Consider the following 15,467-nt stretch of genomic DNA (forward strand, 5'->3'; position numbering starts at 1 on the left):
TCTTCCTCTTCCCTGTGCTATGCAAAAGAATCGCTCTCACAGAATCACAAGTGGATGTCTTTGTTTACTTTCCAGGCTTTGTTCACTCTGGGCCATGCAATAACGTTTTTGGCTGCTTGGAGGATGAGTATTTTGAGCAGTGCATGTGTTCACGAGACTGTGGCTACGATGGGGAACCTGTGTGTGGATCAGATGGACAGATTTACCCCAACCACTGCCAGATGGAAGTAGCATCGTGCAGGAATAATACAAGGATAGAACAGATGCCCATGTCTCACTGCTCTGCCTGTAGGTTTCCTCCAATTCCCTTTTCTGCTACAATCTTGTTCCAGAACACAACGAATCCTAATCTAAGCAAATGATAATTACGTGTGTGTGGTAGGGAAGAGAGGAGAATGCAAAAGCTCAGATGTATTTTGCTGTTCATATTACAGAGGATTAAATGATAAGAACAGTTGCCTTAGCTCAGGAAAGCTGATTTTCTGTTGTCTTGAATGTGTTTTACCAATCAGAATGAATTTCAGAGAAAATTAGTGATGCTGTTTTCTATGCAGTGAATAATCCTAGCTATAAATGATGTCCATGAAAGGTAAGATCCTGTGTGGCTTTCAAGAGATGCTGTGGAGTAGCTCAGAGACATGACTATGCCACCTCTGGAAATGCAGCTGTTTTCTAGAGATTCATTAATAAGTTTTGTGACCAATGGATTTACTTTTCGTTTACAGCCAAGAATTTGCCAGAAGAAAGGGAGACAAACTCCCACACAGCTGAGCAACCCAGTGTCCATCAGACTCCACCAGGTAATACCATACCTCTGTGTTTATCCAAGGCTGCCTTCTTTAGCAGGGTCAAAGCTTATCCTGTCACTGAATAAAGGTATTTACGGCTCTTTAAGCACTTTTAAGTACAAATGCTGAATTTCTTCATCTTTAAAAAAGACAGAATGTTCAGAAATCAGAAAAAATGAAGAGGTCAAGGAAACTTAGGGTGATAACTATTCAGCAGGAGGCTAGCTCTTCTGGTCCTTTTCCTTTCAAGGAATGTTGTGTGATACCCTGCTGTATTGAAGATTTTAGGTAATTGTTCATAGGAGTGGGCAAGTGACCCTCCTGCCTTCTCAGCTTTGGTATTTTGGAACAACAAACACTCTATGATCTTTTCTTCAATATTAAGCTGCAAAGGTGACATTTAAATCCAGGCTGATGTAATGTGTTTCAAACAAACAACTGAACAGGACGTGACAACAGACCAAACCATTGCAAGAGCTTGACTCCAGGTGGATTAACTTTGTCCCTAGAAGTTCTGTGCAAAACTCAAGCTGGCAGTCTTGATTCTCTCCAAGCTGCTGTTTGGAATAAAGGGCCTTAGTGAGCAAAACTGTTAAGGTCAGTATATGGAGTGGCCGGGAATTTGGCTGCTCATTTTATTTGGTGCTTATGTTCATACACTTTTTTCCAAGACTCATGTTGAACTTGCTCATGGCTCACAATAAATCTCACCAAGAAGCAGCGGAGGGTCAATAGAATAGTTTGTTTCATGCTGTTTCTAGTAAATAAACTGGATGAGATTTTTCCTGGCTGCTTTCCACTCATTAATTTTCCCCTGGCCTCTAACTCTCTTTAACAAATCGGTAAAGCAAGTTAATTCTTCAAGAGAAGACTCTGTGCCTTCTCATGTCCTTCTGTGTTCAGAGCTCAGCCTAGTGTGTGTCCAGCATGAGAGAGACCACCCTGTTCCTTGCTCTCCCTCTGCCCTGCAGATGGTACCGCACAGGTTCCTTGTTGAGCTGTAAAGGTGGGGTGAACGTTGCACTATGACTATCACTGGAGGTCATCCGGCCTCATGGTGTTTAATGTCTGTCCTGTTGTCCATCCCTTAGTCTCTGGGTTGAGTGGGAATGTCCATGGATGGTTGCTGTCCGTTGGAGTAACGGAGATCATAGAATCACAGGGGTTGGAAGGGACCAACTCCCCTGCCAACTCATTGGGTCCAACTCCCCTGCCAAAGCAGGGTCCCTAGCTCATATTGCACAGAGAAATCACACAGATGAATGCTTGCTGCTCTTTATTCTGTGCAAATACGATGTGCTCAGCATGGAAACTCTCTGTTTGCAATCTGAACCCTTTACAGCAGCATTCCCAAACTGCTCTGTGGGGCGCTGCTGGTATGTGGGGCCACAGGGAGTGTTCTGCTGCTGGTCTGCAGAACGGGGCTGCACTTACATGAGCTGAAAATAAAACTTTAATAGGAAAAACATGGTTACCTGGGGGGGAAAAATGTGGAACCTGGTGGTAGTCTGAAGTCCCAAATTTTCAGAATAGTGTTTCTGAAATGATCTCTCTAAGAAGAGTGGCCCTCTGGTTCCTGCTCTAAAGGACCAACAGCAGTGTTGGCTCTGTAGGGTATCAGTGAGAGCAACGTTGGAGATTCTATGTGGTGCGTGGTGCTTTCATGCAGATGTTAGATTAACAAACCTGTGTGCTGCAAGGATATGTTTGTCAAAGCACAAGCATGTGGAGCTGGCTTTGTTCTAGGATCAGGGAGCATCCAAGCTGGGAGTTTCCTGGAAGGGAGACACTCCTGTGCCCTGGGGTGGCTGCACAGCCCTGGCAGAGTGAGCATTCCCAGACAGAACCAGCTAAATCCTGCACCAGGAAAAGCGCCCAGCATGTGATTTCCATTAATCCTCTGGGCTCCTCTCAGGTCAGTGGTACATGAATCGAAGTTTCACAAGTGAATGAATCCCTCCTTACACACGGGTCTGGTTTGGGCTCCCTGGTTTGTTAGCACTGAAGCATGTGATCGGTTTAAGTCGGCTCAGGTGCTCCGGGTTTCTAGTGGAAGTTCTGATGAGCCATGTCTAAATCCATGATTTCCTAAAAGGCTGCAAAGCTCCAGGAGCCAAATCAAGCTTAGGGCAGGTTGGTGAAACTGCCTCGGGGTGTTAATCTTCAGGAAATACCACTTTCTTGGAGAACCTCGTGGTGTTTATATTGTCTGAAATCCCTCTGTATTTGCCATATGACTGGTGTGGGCTCAGCGTGGTTTGATTGATGCTTTCATTGTTAGCTCTTGTCTGTGCTATGGAAGCACTGGGAGCCAGCTTCCTTCCAGCAAACAGTGGGGAACTTCAGAACGGGTTTGGGCTCGCTCTGGCAAACACAGACGTGCAGCGTAGTTTCATCCAGACCAGTGAGTTTGCTGGGATAAACAGCAGCCTTTGGGTTGTACTACTCAGGGTGGGCAATGGCATATAGACAGTGCTCAGAAAGCCAGATGCAGGGCTTCTCTCAGCACCTAGCTTCTGTCAAAGCATTTTAAAATGCCTTTCAGAAGTCTGCAGCAAGTGAGGCAGAATGGCTGGTGTTTGACCTGGAAACCGTAGCCTCTTTTTGTGCACATGGGTGGATCCTCTTTGTATCTTTAGAAATATTCTCTTGACTGAGAGGGACAGGTCAGGACCCAGCTGAAACAACTCGTGTCTGAATCCCCTTCCTCAGCTTTTCTTTCCCACAGGTGAATTACTGAGACTTGGTGGAATAGAACAGGTTTGTGATGAGTAGAGTGGACCCATCTGTTTCTCTAAGCATCGAAGCTCTGCTGGTGTGCTTTCACAGCACCTTCCAGGCACTTGTCTGGGCTGGAAGCTCCTGGAGCTGGATTTTGGTTGCTAACTGGAGTATCAGTATCTCAGGTGCCTCTCTGGCTTTCCTAACATCACTGTCACACTAGACTACAAGAATACAGGTGGATTTCAGAGCCTCGGGGATCCTCAGCAGCTCTGATACCATCTCTGTGATGAGGTGGTGCTTTGATTGCCTTCCTTAGATCATTAATTTCATAACTGAAATGGTTTAAGTCTTCCCTGCCCGAAATGCTGGGTGTGTGGCTGCTGTGTTGGAAGACAGTGTGTTGGTATCACGACAGTGTTGTGATTCTACATCTATTTGATGGAAAAGTCATTTCCAAGTGTGTGGCCACAGCACAAGGCAGTATCGGTGCTGTGCTGCCCTGAGCAGGCAGCCCCCCAGCCTTCCCCCCACAGCTGGAGCCACGTTACCCATGCAGTTCTGCTCTAGCAGTTAGAAGAGCTGGCAGCTGGCAGCAAACTCTTGGTCTGGGGTTTTTTAACTGTCAGTGCCATCACCCATCCCCAGCTCCTGTTGGGAACATCAGAGTTGAGCTCTCCTTCCAGGTGGAGTCATCTCGCGCTGCTCCCGGGCTGGAAGGGCCGCTGTCCTGTGCCGATGGATTGACCTGGCCATGGGCCACTTTTCCTTTCACCCCATCGCCTTCAGCAAACATTGGCTGAGGCACAAACATTTGGAGGTGGGGGAGTGGTTTGTATGCTGCAGGAAACGGCGGCCTTTCCTCTTTGCTTTCACTCCAGTGCTGCATTCCTGGGAAGAGTGAGGTCTGTGATGTTAATTCTGTCCCGGGTGGACAGCAATCATCCCTTCACAGAGCCAGCTCATGATCTGGCAGGTTCTCAGTGGAGGAAGCCAAGAAGAAGTGAACACAGAGACTGACTCTGCTTTGAGGCAAGCGTTCCCTTGCCTAGGGATGGAGGGGGGGTCAACAGGGAAGAGCCTTTAGATATTTTATTTGTAGAACAAACATTTTCAAAGGCCTTGAAGAGTGTTCTCCTTAAATAAAGCCAACTTGGTGGGACGGGGGGAGGAGGGGGACTTTTCCTCTTTACAGCAGCTATGTTTCAGTGATGGCTTTGGTTTGGATTAGAGCAGTGTATACACAAAGCAAACAGGAAGGATGGACAGCTGAGCTGGCTCAAGGGACAGTTTGGAAAACAGGGACCTATTGGTATTCCTAGGAGCTTTGTCTTGCAGTCTTAGTCACCCAGCATAGGGAGGCACAGCCTGTTTTGTGGGGGCTGTACACTCTGTGAGCAACCCCCAGTGTCTTGGTACAGACTGGAGTGAATGCAAGGAGGACAAATACCTGTTTCTGCCTGTGATGTGTCTGTTCCTATCTGAAATGATGGAAGTTTCTGGGTGCTATGTGGGTGTGCTGAAGCACATGTATCTCTGCTACTGCTCTTTCAGGCTGAGGGAAAAGTGAATGGATTTGGTGTAGGGTCCTGGCCTTTTGTGCCAAAATCTTCATTACTTTAAAGTGAGACTCAGAATATTTCTGAAATTGCACAGCCCCTTTGCATTTTTCCTGTGGTTCCTTCCATTTTTTCCCTGTGCCTGGGTCTTGGACTAGGACACTGAGAATACTGATTGAGAGCAGCTTTCCTGTGTGTGTGAATCGAAGCACTCACATGCAGGTCCACTGACACATGTAGCTTCCTGCACTCATATAGGGCACTCATTTGGCCCCTGATTTGCCTCCCTGATTAAAATCCCTTTCCTCTCCTGTCATTCCCCTTCTCTGTGGTGCGATTTGTGATGTGGAAATGCTGTTTCTTTGGCTAAAGCACAATCTAAGGCTGTGGTTCCTTTTCCAGCAGAGGAAGGCCCTCCTCTACAGACAGACCTGTCCTACTACTCCTACGAGTACGACCCAGACCCCTACGCTGCAGAAGCTGATGTTTTTGAGGTGGTGGCAGAACTGACAACAGCAAGCACGTTAAAAGGAGCGGACAAGACTCAGGAAGCGGTGACCACGGTAGAATGGTGAGCTGGAGAGTGGGGAATTCTTAAATCTTGTGTGAGCATCAGCATGTAATGTACTAACCCATGTGCTGGGTGACATGTATTCAGTTCCTCAAAGGGGGTATTCTTACAACTGACTGGCTAATAACCTCTGTAGTCTCTGTGGCCTGAATGTCTCCATCTCTAGCAGAATGTCAAGTGACCCTTTAAGCTTTTCTCTGCCCGACTTCGGTGATGCTTCACAAAGATACATGATGGGGAAGTGACTTTTCTTCATTATGTTCTCTCTTCAACAGAAATCTATAATTTAAATAAAGAGAAGAGGCTCAGAATCAACTCCTGTATGAGTTTGTTCCTACAGACGACCTGCTGCAGAACAGAAACTGAATGATGACTACTTCCTGAGGCACTCAGAACCGTAGGCTTTGCTGCCCCGTGGGGGGGATCGGGAGCGCTAAGGGGGACACTCAGCCTTACTTTTTTTCTGTCAATTTTCCTGCCTTTTGTGCTCCCTCTTTGGAGTGCTTCCAAGGATGGGAGACCAATATGCTGTGCCCTCTAGGTGAGAAAGATAGGGACTGGAATTCAAACCTATAGACCGTTTCAAAGTGTTTTCTTTACTATCGGGATGCTGCAAATGCCATTTCCTAGCTACATTTAGAAGCTAAGTCCAGGCCTTGTGCTTAGCTGAACTGCTGTTTGAGGAAAGATGGCTGAGAAGTTTTCTCTCAAATTACAATAATAAAAATCAGTGTGTTTTTGCTAATTATGATCTAGCAAGAGGCTGATCATCTTCCCCAGCCCTCAAGCCTACTGCACCCACACCGATGTCCCACAAGAGAAAAGCTTCCCCAGTGGCTCCGTGTTCAGGGAAGTTGTTGGGAGGGCTGAGAGTTTTGACTGTCCACCAGAAGGCTGCAGCTTCAGGTGGGGAGTTGGCCAGCCCTAGCAGCCACAAGGATTAGGTGGGTGAGCCCCCTTTGCATTGCACTATGTGCTGATACAGGCTGCATGCAGCCTTCTCAGCCCCTTTTCCTCCTCGTAACCCTGGCATGAAAATAAAGCTGGCCCAGTCCTTTGGAATGCTTGCCTGACTTCACCTGTTGCTATTGTTCTGCTCCCACTAGGATCCCCAGGCAGGTTGTTCTGGATTTGGGAATCTGCATCGGCCTTGGGTCTGCTGGCCAGTACAAATCAGTGGTGTCACAGAGGCTGGGCTCCCCCAGACTGGCCTGCCCCAAGCAGTGTGGTAAAACTAAAAACAAAGGCTTTGACTTTTCCAAAAATGCAGGAGCCAAGATTTTTTGGTTTCCCTTCTTGCCTGGAGCAGCATTGTTCTCTTTGGAGGAATTACATGCAATTGCCTGTTGCAAAATAGCATTAATATTTTATCTTCCCCCTTCTATTGTTACCAGGACCCAGAGTGGGCTGGAAACTCCTTCTGAGGGTGTTTATTGGGGAATAGAAACAGGAAAAAGCCCAGCTCCATTCATTTTTAGGGCTTGTTTACACAGGAACCATGACAAGAATATTTCCCAGTATAGACATTCCATTCCAGAATAAAAGCAATTTTATTCCAGAAAACTGTCCACAGGGGGACAAAACAGGAGGTATCCCAGGAGCTGGGCAGGAGTGATTTCTAGTCCTATTTTGTCTGGGGCCAGATCCTTGCAGAATGTAGCTGACATGATGAAGGTCTGGGTCTTGAAGTTCCCAGAAGTTTCAGAACTGCTTTGTGGGCGAGTTTCCAAGCCTTCCTTCGTGGCTGCTCTCCCCACAGCATCCCGACGTGGCTGCTGCCCATCTGTACCCACTGCTGCTCAGCAGAGGGTTTTGCCACGTCTCCTCAGCGTGTGTGAACAGCCCCTGTCCTCGCTGTGTCCTCACTGTGTCCACGCAGCGCTGGCAGCTGCATCCCTGCCTGGCAGGTAAATAAATGCCTTAAAACTAAATTCCATCTCCTGTAAGCAACTGGCCTGGCAGACACTGGCTATTGTGTACACACGCAGGACTGAGTCAATATTTATCCCCTGGGTAAATAACAGACCTAGTGTGAGCTGCAACAAGAGGGCTTTTTTTCTCTTCTAAATATCAAAGCTGCACAATACAAACCCTGCTGTTTGCTGGTTCCAGCCTCAGCTGCCCAGTGCTTTAAGCCTGGGATGATGAGATGTTTAGCCACCCTGATAAAGTCTGACTAGCTTCCCACAGAAGATGGGACCAATGTTACAGATTCTTCAGCCTCCCATCCCTTTCTGGCTTCAGTTTCCTTGTCTCATCCATTGTATGCTCCTGGGTCGATATGTGAGTGAGTTTGGTATCACTTGGTCCTCTCACAGATCCTTGGGCAGCCAGACAGCATCCCCTCTGGGGCCAAGGAGATGAAGGTAGGGAGTTTCAGCCAAGTATTAAACCTGACTTTCTTCACTTTCCTCAGGTTCTGGTACATGTAATGTACTAATTCAAGCTGCAGACATCTCCCTTTTGCTGCCAGCTAAATAATTCCTGCCGGTGGTGCCAGCCCATCAATCATGGGGTCTCTGGTGCCAGTGCTCTCTGCTGTTTGAGGCAGAGGAGTCTTGCTTCTGTTTTACAGCTAGAAGAAAAGTCAGAGCAACCTGGCCCCTCAGGAGGCAAAGGCAGAGCAGCCTTAAACAGAACAGGACAGGGTGTGGGGGGTTGTGTGCCAGGGCTTCTGGAGCCTGACATTGCCTTGGGTGCTTCTTCCCAGCGTTGGCACTTGCAGGGAACTCAGTACCTCTCTTGGCAGCTTCTGCCTCTCCCCAACCACACAACCAAAGTGATTTAAGGAATGAAATAAAGGAAGCTGCAATTACACTGTCCTGGTTGCCTTTCCTCTCCTGTCACAGGAGTAAAAAGCAGGTATCTGCCTTCTTCTCCACCCCCATGGTCCCTCTGGCCACAGCTTTCCCCCTCCCAGATTTGTTGATCACGTTTCTTGTAACCATCATGAATTATCTAGGAAAAAACTCTTCCCTTCTTCCCCTTGTTTTTACCTCCCTTCTTCAAAACCCTACTTGGAATAGAGAAACTCTTTAGGACTAGGTCCCTGTGAACCATTGACACTGCCGAGCCTTCTCAGACTGGCTGGTACTCAAAGGCTTTGGCCCAGGTCTGGCCCTGAAGCTCACCAGTCCCACTCCTGTCCCTGGTGACACGAGGACATCTCAGCACTGAAAATTCCAGCTCCAAATTCATGAAGATCACCTGATTGAAGTTTGGAGAAGGATTGATTTATTTTTTATCCACTAAGGAACAGGCTAAGTGGGAGGTGGGAAGTCATCAAGGACAGAGCCCTGCTGCAGCTTGGGGCTGGGAATTGTTCCTGCCTTAGAGACCTTTGCCTCCCTCTGTTGGGGAGAAGCTTCTCCTTTCCTTTCTCCAACGATCCCTCCCTGCAAAAGGAGGAAAGTGCTGCTGGGTTTGTGAGACCCAGAGCTTCCTCCCTACATCCAGTTTTGTTACTGAATGGCTGCAGCAGTGCCAGTTCTCAGTGATTGATTTGTTTTGCTTGCAATCCTTTCAGTGAAATTAATATTTATATATTTGTAACTGTACATTATGCAGAGTAATCACTGCCATGGTATTTATTTTAAAGCGATAGTTCCCTTGTTCTTTCTTGTCCAAGTGTTTTGGTGTTGCCTCTTTCCCTCCCCCTTCCTCAGCCTCAGTAGAACACAAGCACCAGAAGAACACTCAGCTTGCTTGAAGGACGTGGTTGAAACAGCAGCACTCACTTTGCTGACATCGACCAGCGACACTTAATGCACAATATCCTGGGGTTCGTTGTTGTGAATAGATCATCTGCTTAGGAAACTTCAGCTCAGTTTGGCTTTGGGGGTTTGGTTTTTCCTTTGGTACTTGCTCCTTCTGTGGGAGCAGCCCTAGCCCTGGCTCCACCAGGTCCCTGTGGTCAGCACATCCTCTGCACCCATGGGAGACAGGCTCTTGTGTTTCACCCCCATTTTGCCCCCACACATATATGTACACACAAACAGCTGTATGACTGATTCTGGTTTGTTCACACAAATCTTAGCAAGTCTGAGTCCAGAAAAGGGTTTGGTTTAGATTTCTGATAAATATTTTATTAAAAACTGATTTTAAGACAATCTTGTCTGCCTCTCCTTATTCACACTGTAAGTTCATTTGGTCAGAGGTTAGGGTGAGAACAGAAGTCACGTCTGTACCAGTAGGAACTCTGAGGAGGTTTTACCACTCATCTTCTACCTTCCTGCTTACTGGGATGTGGCCCAGTTATGGCTGAGAGTTGAGCTGGCTGCGTGTTGTCAAACTTGCACCGAGTTCCAAGCAGCAACAAGCTCAGTCACCTGTTTCATTTGAGCCAGCTCAGCTCCTGGTTGTGTGGGACATTACACCAAAGAAGTGTGGAGCTCTAGAGTGAGGCTTTTCTCAATTCCTCCTTTAATATTTCCCTTCAAGAGACAGAATACTAAAAAAATAAATCCACTAATACAATCTTTGCCCCAAAGAAATAATGAATGCCAATGGTCATACACAAAGCCAGGGATTAGTGCATGGGCTGTTTTCCCTCATTACCACCCAGGGCTGAGGGTACCATGGTGTTGCTTACTAATCAAGCTGAGAGTGTGTTAGTAAAGCCAGTGTTCTATGTTCTCCTGAGAGAACGTGTTAGTGAGGAGGCCACCTTTCAGCTGGGTGCCTCCTGATACTCTTCGAACGCTGAGAAACTCGGGGTTGCAAAGGGCCTGTTCTTTTCTAGTTTTAGGTGAAGGGAACACGCGTTCAAGGACCGCAAGCAAGGCAGTGGCAGGAACAGAGAGCAGTAGGACACACATAGCAATTGCTCTACAAGATGCCTTAGCAAAACCAGACGTAGGTGTGTGGGCAGGAGCACCCCTGACACCCTCTGACCAGGTGAGCAGTTGCGTGCGGTGTCCCGGTAACAGACCTGGGAGGAACCTGTGTTCAGTGCTCCACATTCTGCCTGGACTCCAGTCTCAAGGAACACTGTGGTTCAGGTTGGATCAGGTTTAGCTATGCAGACAGGAGAAAGGACTTGTCTCAGGGGGAAATACTGCTCGGTGCTCCGGATGAAACTCGTGGGATCGCAGTGTTGTCATCATCAAATCCCCAACATACAGTGTCAGCCTTGGGAGCAGGGAGCTGGCATAGAGCCTTACACCAGGGAATCTTTGGAGCTTTTTTGAGGGAGTGTTTCCTTGGAGGTTTTGAGGGATGTGGTGGGTTTTTTCCTGTGTCCAAAGAATCTCCTCCTCACCTTATCCCTGAAGTCTTTAGAAACGTAGTAGTAGATGAAGGGGTCGGCGCAGCTGTTGAAGGTGCTGACGGCCAGGCTCACCATGTAGATGATGTACAGTTTGCTATAGAGCTTGGAGTTATAGCTGGAGTAATGAAGCAGGAGGAGAACATTGCTGGGTGTGTAGAAGGCCACAAGTGTGAACAGCACGAGAGCTGTGAGCTTCATAGAGTAGGAGTAGCGCTTCCCACTGTCCAGGAGCGTTCGCAGCACTGAGCAGTAGCTGAACAGCATCACTACCAGAGGGATGAGGAATGCGGAGGCAATCAGGCAGATGAAGTAGTAGAAGTAATACCCATCATCCTCATTCCTGGGGAGGACATCGTGGCAGAGAGTGACGTCTGCCCTGTACAGGGGATAGGACTGCTGCTGCAGCGTCAGGGGCAGGGTGAGCACGGCAGCGCAGAGCCAGATGGCAGTGCAGGTGCAGACGGCAAAGGCCGGGGTGCGGAAGGAACGTGAGGAGAAAGGATGCACCACGGCCAGGTACCGGTCGACGCTGATGCACGTGAGCAGCAGCACGGAGCAGTACATGTTCCCGTAGAAGAAGGCTGTGGTGAGCCGGCACAGGTGTTCCCCAAAGGGCCAGTTGTTCCCCAGGAAATAGTAGAATATCTTGAAGGGCAGCACCAACACGAGCAGCAGGTCTGCTGCAGCCAGGTTCATCAGGAAGATGGTGGAGGTCAGCTTCTCAGCCCTGGTAGCCAGGACCCAGAGGGCCAGCCCGTTGGAAGGCAGCCCCACCAGGAAGACGAGGGTGTAGAGACAGGGGATGACCCGCACCGTGACCACGCTGCCCAGCTGGGAGCGTGTGGCCTCGTCTATCAACAGGTACGTGACGTTTTTTACTGTCACCTTGTCCCCGGGGATGGCTCGGGGATGTGGTGTCATCTCTGGTGTCGTCAGCTGCTCGTTGCTGCTGCTCTGGGAGTAATCTGTCAGACAGAGGCAGCCTGTTACTTGCTGCTTGTGCAGCCGCCCCTGTACTTCGTGGAGCAGGCTGCACCCATGGCACTTACCCCAAAGGTTTGATGCAGGGGTCCCTAGAAGTGGGGGGGATTCTGCCATGAGCAGAAAGAGCTGGCTAACGGAACAAGGCGTGCAGGAGTAACCTGTGCCATGAGGACACATCCTGTGCCCAGCTTACAGGTGACTGCTGCGTTGTACAACTTACCAGCAGATCTGGAATCCAGAGAGCAATGCCTCTGCCCAGCTTTCAAAAGAGTCCCATGATCCGGGGCCGCTGCAGACCCCATGGCTGTGGGCATCTAACTGTTTTAGCTAAAGAATTCAGTTTTAAGTCCTCTCAGTTTTACTTCTCCTCTAATTTGCCTTTCTCTGTCTTACTTCTTCCACCCCGGTTTCTTTCTCTTCTGTATCACCTATCGCATCCTGCTTCAACCACAGCACGTATGAAGCTGGGCTAGAGCTTTACAAACTCCGTTCTCAACGATCTCATAAAGGTACTTTGAGAAGAGGCAGTTTTGCACCCAAAGATACACACTCACCATCGTAGTCTGGAGTGGCCAGGCAGAGTCCCCAGAAGGCGCAGCACAGGGCAAGCCGGGGTGACAGCCGTCCCCTCCCAAGGGTCTCCATTCTGGCAGGGGAGCCGGGAGCGCTGCTGTGCTGCGGGCTGTGTGGGAGAGGCAGCCTTTAGCCACCCTGCTTGCGCGTTTCCTTCTGTCAGTCCTTAACTCACGGAAGCACCAGGCTTACCCCGTGAAGGATGGGGCGTACAGGGGCTGTCACGACATGCGTGAGGGCGCAGAGGCTTCGCTGCAGTGTCAGACGTGGGGCGGGGAGGGGCAGACGTATCCAGATCCACAGTGTCCTGGGGCCGTACGTCATTGCCCGAGCTAGACGATGGCTCAAGTGACTCATTTCGGCCTCCTTCCTGCTCAGGAGTATTCTTGGAAGTAACAAAAGTGGTTGGATTTGGTGCAGTCTGAGTTTGGTTTAGAGTGTAAACTGAACTTCTGCCCTCCTGTGTCAAGCATCCTTCCACCCAAGAGAGGCCCAAGTGTCTCCTTTGAGTCCAGACCTTTCCCCACACCCCGGTTCAGAACGCTTGCTGGTAGCACAGACTGGGAAGATTCCATCTCATCTCTTCTCAGAAACACAGAACAGCCTCCCTGGCTCCCTGTCTTCTCTGCCTTGCTGGGGCAGCAGAGGGGTTTTAGCACCTGCCTTGCAGTCCCCAGGGCCAGCTGGGCCCTTCAGAGCACTCTCACTTCTTTATTCCTGCTCCCTGGCTAAACAGTGGACAGAGCTCCTGCCCCTTCCTCCTGATCTCAGGGCAGAGGCTGATTTCAAAGTCCTGTGTGTTGGAGCCATTTGAAACCATCAGCACCAGCACCAGCCTGGGGTGCCCCACAGGCCAGCGGTAAGTCCTGCGGTCTCACGGCTTGGCGGAGACGCCGTGCTTCCGCTGATAAACTCCCGGGAAGAGGGAGAGCGGCTCCATCCAGCAGGAAAGGGGCCTGACAAGGGTGCACAGGATATCTGCTGTTGGGTAGATAACAGCGACCTTCAGTCTTGCCCAAGGAGAGTTTTTCCAGGCATGTGGGGTTTCCACCCAGTAACCCCTGAGCGCTCTATGCCAGCTGACAGCCCTGAGCAGCACCACAGCCACCTTCCTGCTGGTTGTATGGAGAGCACAGATGTTACCTGGACCTTCGAGATCCTCTGCTGCTTGGTCCCCCTTCCCTAAGTCCTGAGTTAGGGCACTTCCACGCCCTGCCTTGCCCAGCAGCACAGCCCCAGCTCCTCTCCCATCGCCCGGCCCAGCACTGGGGCAGGAGGTCGCAGCTCAAGAGTTTGCTGGATTTTAGGCTTCTGCCCACCAGTCCCCTGCCTGGCACTGGGAGGGAGTGAGGACAGAAGCTGGAGTCCGGGCAGTAGGAACTGGAAATTTGGTTTGGCACCCCAGGAGCGGTTCGTTTCTTCCTCCTCAGCTTATGAATGGCCTCTTCTGTGAAGGTTGCAACTCTGAGCCTGGCTGTTGTTTGATGAGATTCTTCTATTCCAAGGAGAAAATGATCCTATTTCCTCTGCTTTCACCATATTCCCACATCCTTGTGCCGAGCGTGTCGAGAGGTGGAGTTCCACTGGCAGGGACGAGGGAAGATGCAATGTTGGATGTTTTGCTTTTGCGATTCTCTCAGGATTTATGAACCATTACAGAATGACTCATGTGGCCACATATTTTCCATGCCTCAACCAGGATCCTTTCCATGCTCTGTATGCAAAAAATTAAACATAATCAGGTTCAGATAGTGTGCAAATCGCAGCCCTGCTTCCTACGGCCAGGTCTCTGGAGCAAAGCAGAGTTAGTTACTCATTGCTGTACCCTTCATTTTTCAGATGCTGTGTGATCTTTAGTGACTGCTTCAGATGCAGAACAGCTTGCTCCAAACTTCTAATGCCAGAGGTTTGTCACGGCTCGTTAACATCTCTTTAAGTTGTGTGATCCCTGCCCTGTGGGGGTAACAATTTGGTTTTAAAGTAATTCATTGTGCAATAGATCATCTCCTGGGAGAAGGCTCTCTTTTATTCCATGGCCCCCACCCCAGAAGATGTAATGCTGGAAAACAGGCTAGGGATTGTAAAGCTCCGGGGAGGGCTCAACCCCCACCTGGCCTGTCCCATACATCTGTCAAACTGACCAGGCAAACAAGGGAGCTTGCTATTTCTGCTCCTCCTGCTCTGTTCCAGCGGCTCCACAGAGCTCCTCAGCCCCAAGCTGGCAGGTGTGAGGGCCCAAGGCTGGTGAATCCTGATACCTGCCCGGGCTGGGCTGGTGTTTGGGCTGCAGACACGGGAGGCAGCAGCTCTGCCCTGGCAGCACGAAGCGTTTCCACCAGCGTCAGCACAACCTCACATTTTCCATGAGCACGGTGCCGCCTGTCCCAGCCGCTGGGTCTGTGAGCATCCCAGCCCTCTCAGACCCGCAGCAGGAACCACAGCCCCTGGGGACAGGACCCCCCACCCCAGATGTGTTAGAGGACTTTGTGCAGTCACCCTGACTTGGCCATCACTCCAGCTCCTCTTCCTCTTTCCCTTGGTGCTTTCTCAGTGAGACACTGGCACAGGGTGGGGGTTACCTCCCCTGATTCTACATCACCCCTTTTTGGGGCTCAGACCATTCTGGATTCACCCTTTAGCACAGGTATGGCTTGTTATTGCTAGACTTCAGGATAGTCTGTGATTTTGGTGAGTGGGAGGTAGAGCATACCCCTAGCTTCAGTAAGGTTGAGTTTCCTAGTTCTAATCCAGAGGGATGTTTAAAGTGTGAAGAAAAGCTCAACTCGTGCTCACACGTGTGTTCTGTCCTCTCCCACCAGCTCACAGCCCTGTCTTTGTGCTTCACTGTGACATGGAAACACGTCCAAAAAGAGTCCTGAAACATGGAATGCTGAGCTCAGGTAGCCCCTTTACCAATTCTTAACTTAATTTATAAAGCCATTAATTCTTATTCCATGCTTCAAACCTGCAGGGTATTTTTAAGCTGTCAGTCGTTGCCAAAG

General features: G+C 49.6%; 2 protein-coding genes across 2 annotated transcripts in view; one reads left to right on the plus strand and one right to left on the minus strand.

Annotated features, from left to right (window-relative positions):
* CPAMD8 (C3 and PZP like alpha-2-macroglobulin domain containing 8) overlaps positions 1-6,203 on the plus strand; it is a gene marked incomplete at its 5' end in the record, with an annotated part of 44,778 nt that extends 38,575 nt beyond the window's left edge. The window contains 4 exons of the mRNA XM_084276168.1: positions 76-288; positions 726-800; positions 5,471-5,639; positions 5,915-6,203. Coding sequence (XP_084132294.1) covers positions 76-288; positions 726-800; positions 5,471-5,639; position 5,915 — 458 coding nt within the window. The 3' untranslated portion in view covers positions 5,916-6,203. The remainder of the gene's footprint in view (positions 1-75; positions 289-725; positions 801-5,470; positions 5,640-5,914) is intronic.
* Positions 6,204-10,797: 4,594 nt separating this feature from the next.
* Positions 10,798-12,551, minus strand: F2RL3 (F2R like thrombin or trypsin receptor 3; the record flags this gene model as incomplete). The annotated part of the gene is made up of 2 exons (XM_084276279.1): positions 12,447-12,551; positions 10,798-11,873 (listed from the first exon to the last, which is right to left on the minus strand). The coding sequence occupies exons 1-2, from the start codon at positions 12,535-12,537 to the stop codon at positions 10,798-10,800; spliced, it is 1,167 nt and encodes a 388-aa protein (XP_084132405.1). The 5' UTR covers positions 12,538-12,551.
* Between the last annotated feature and the right edge of the window lie 2,916 nt (positions 12,552-15,467).

The sequence above is a fragment of the Gallinula chloropus genome (assembly GCF_964237585.1).
Source record: "Gallinula chloropus genome assembly, chromosome: 28".
In the NCBI taxonomy this organism is placed as follows: Eukaryota; Metazoa; Chordata; class Aves; order Gruiformes; family Rallidae; genus Gallinula; species Gallinula chloropus.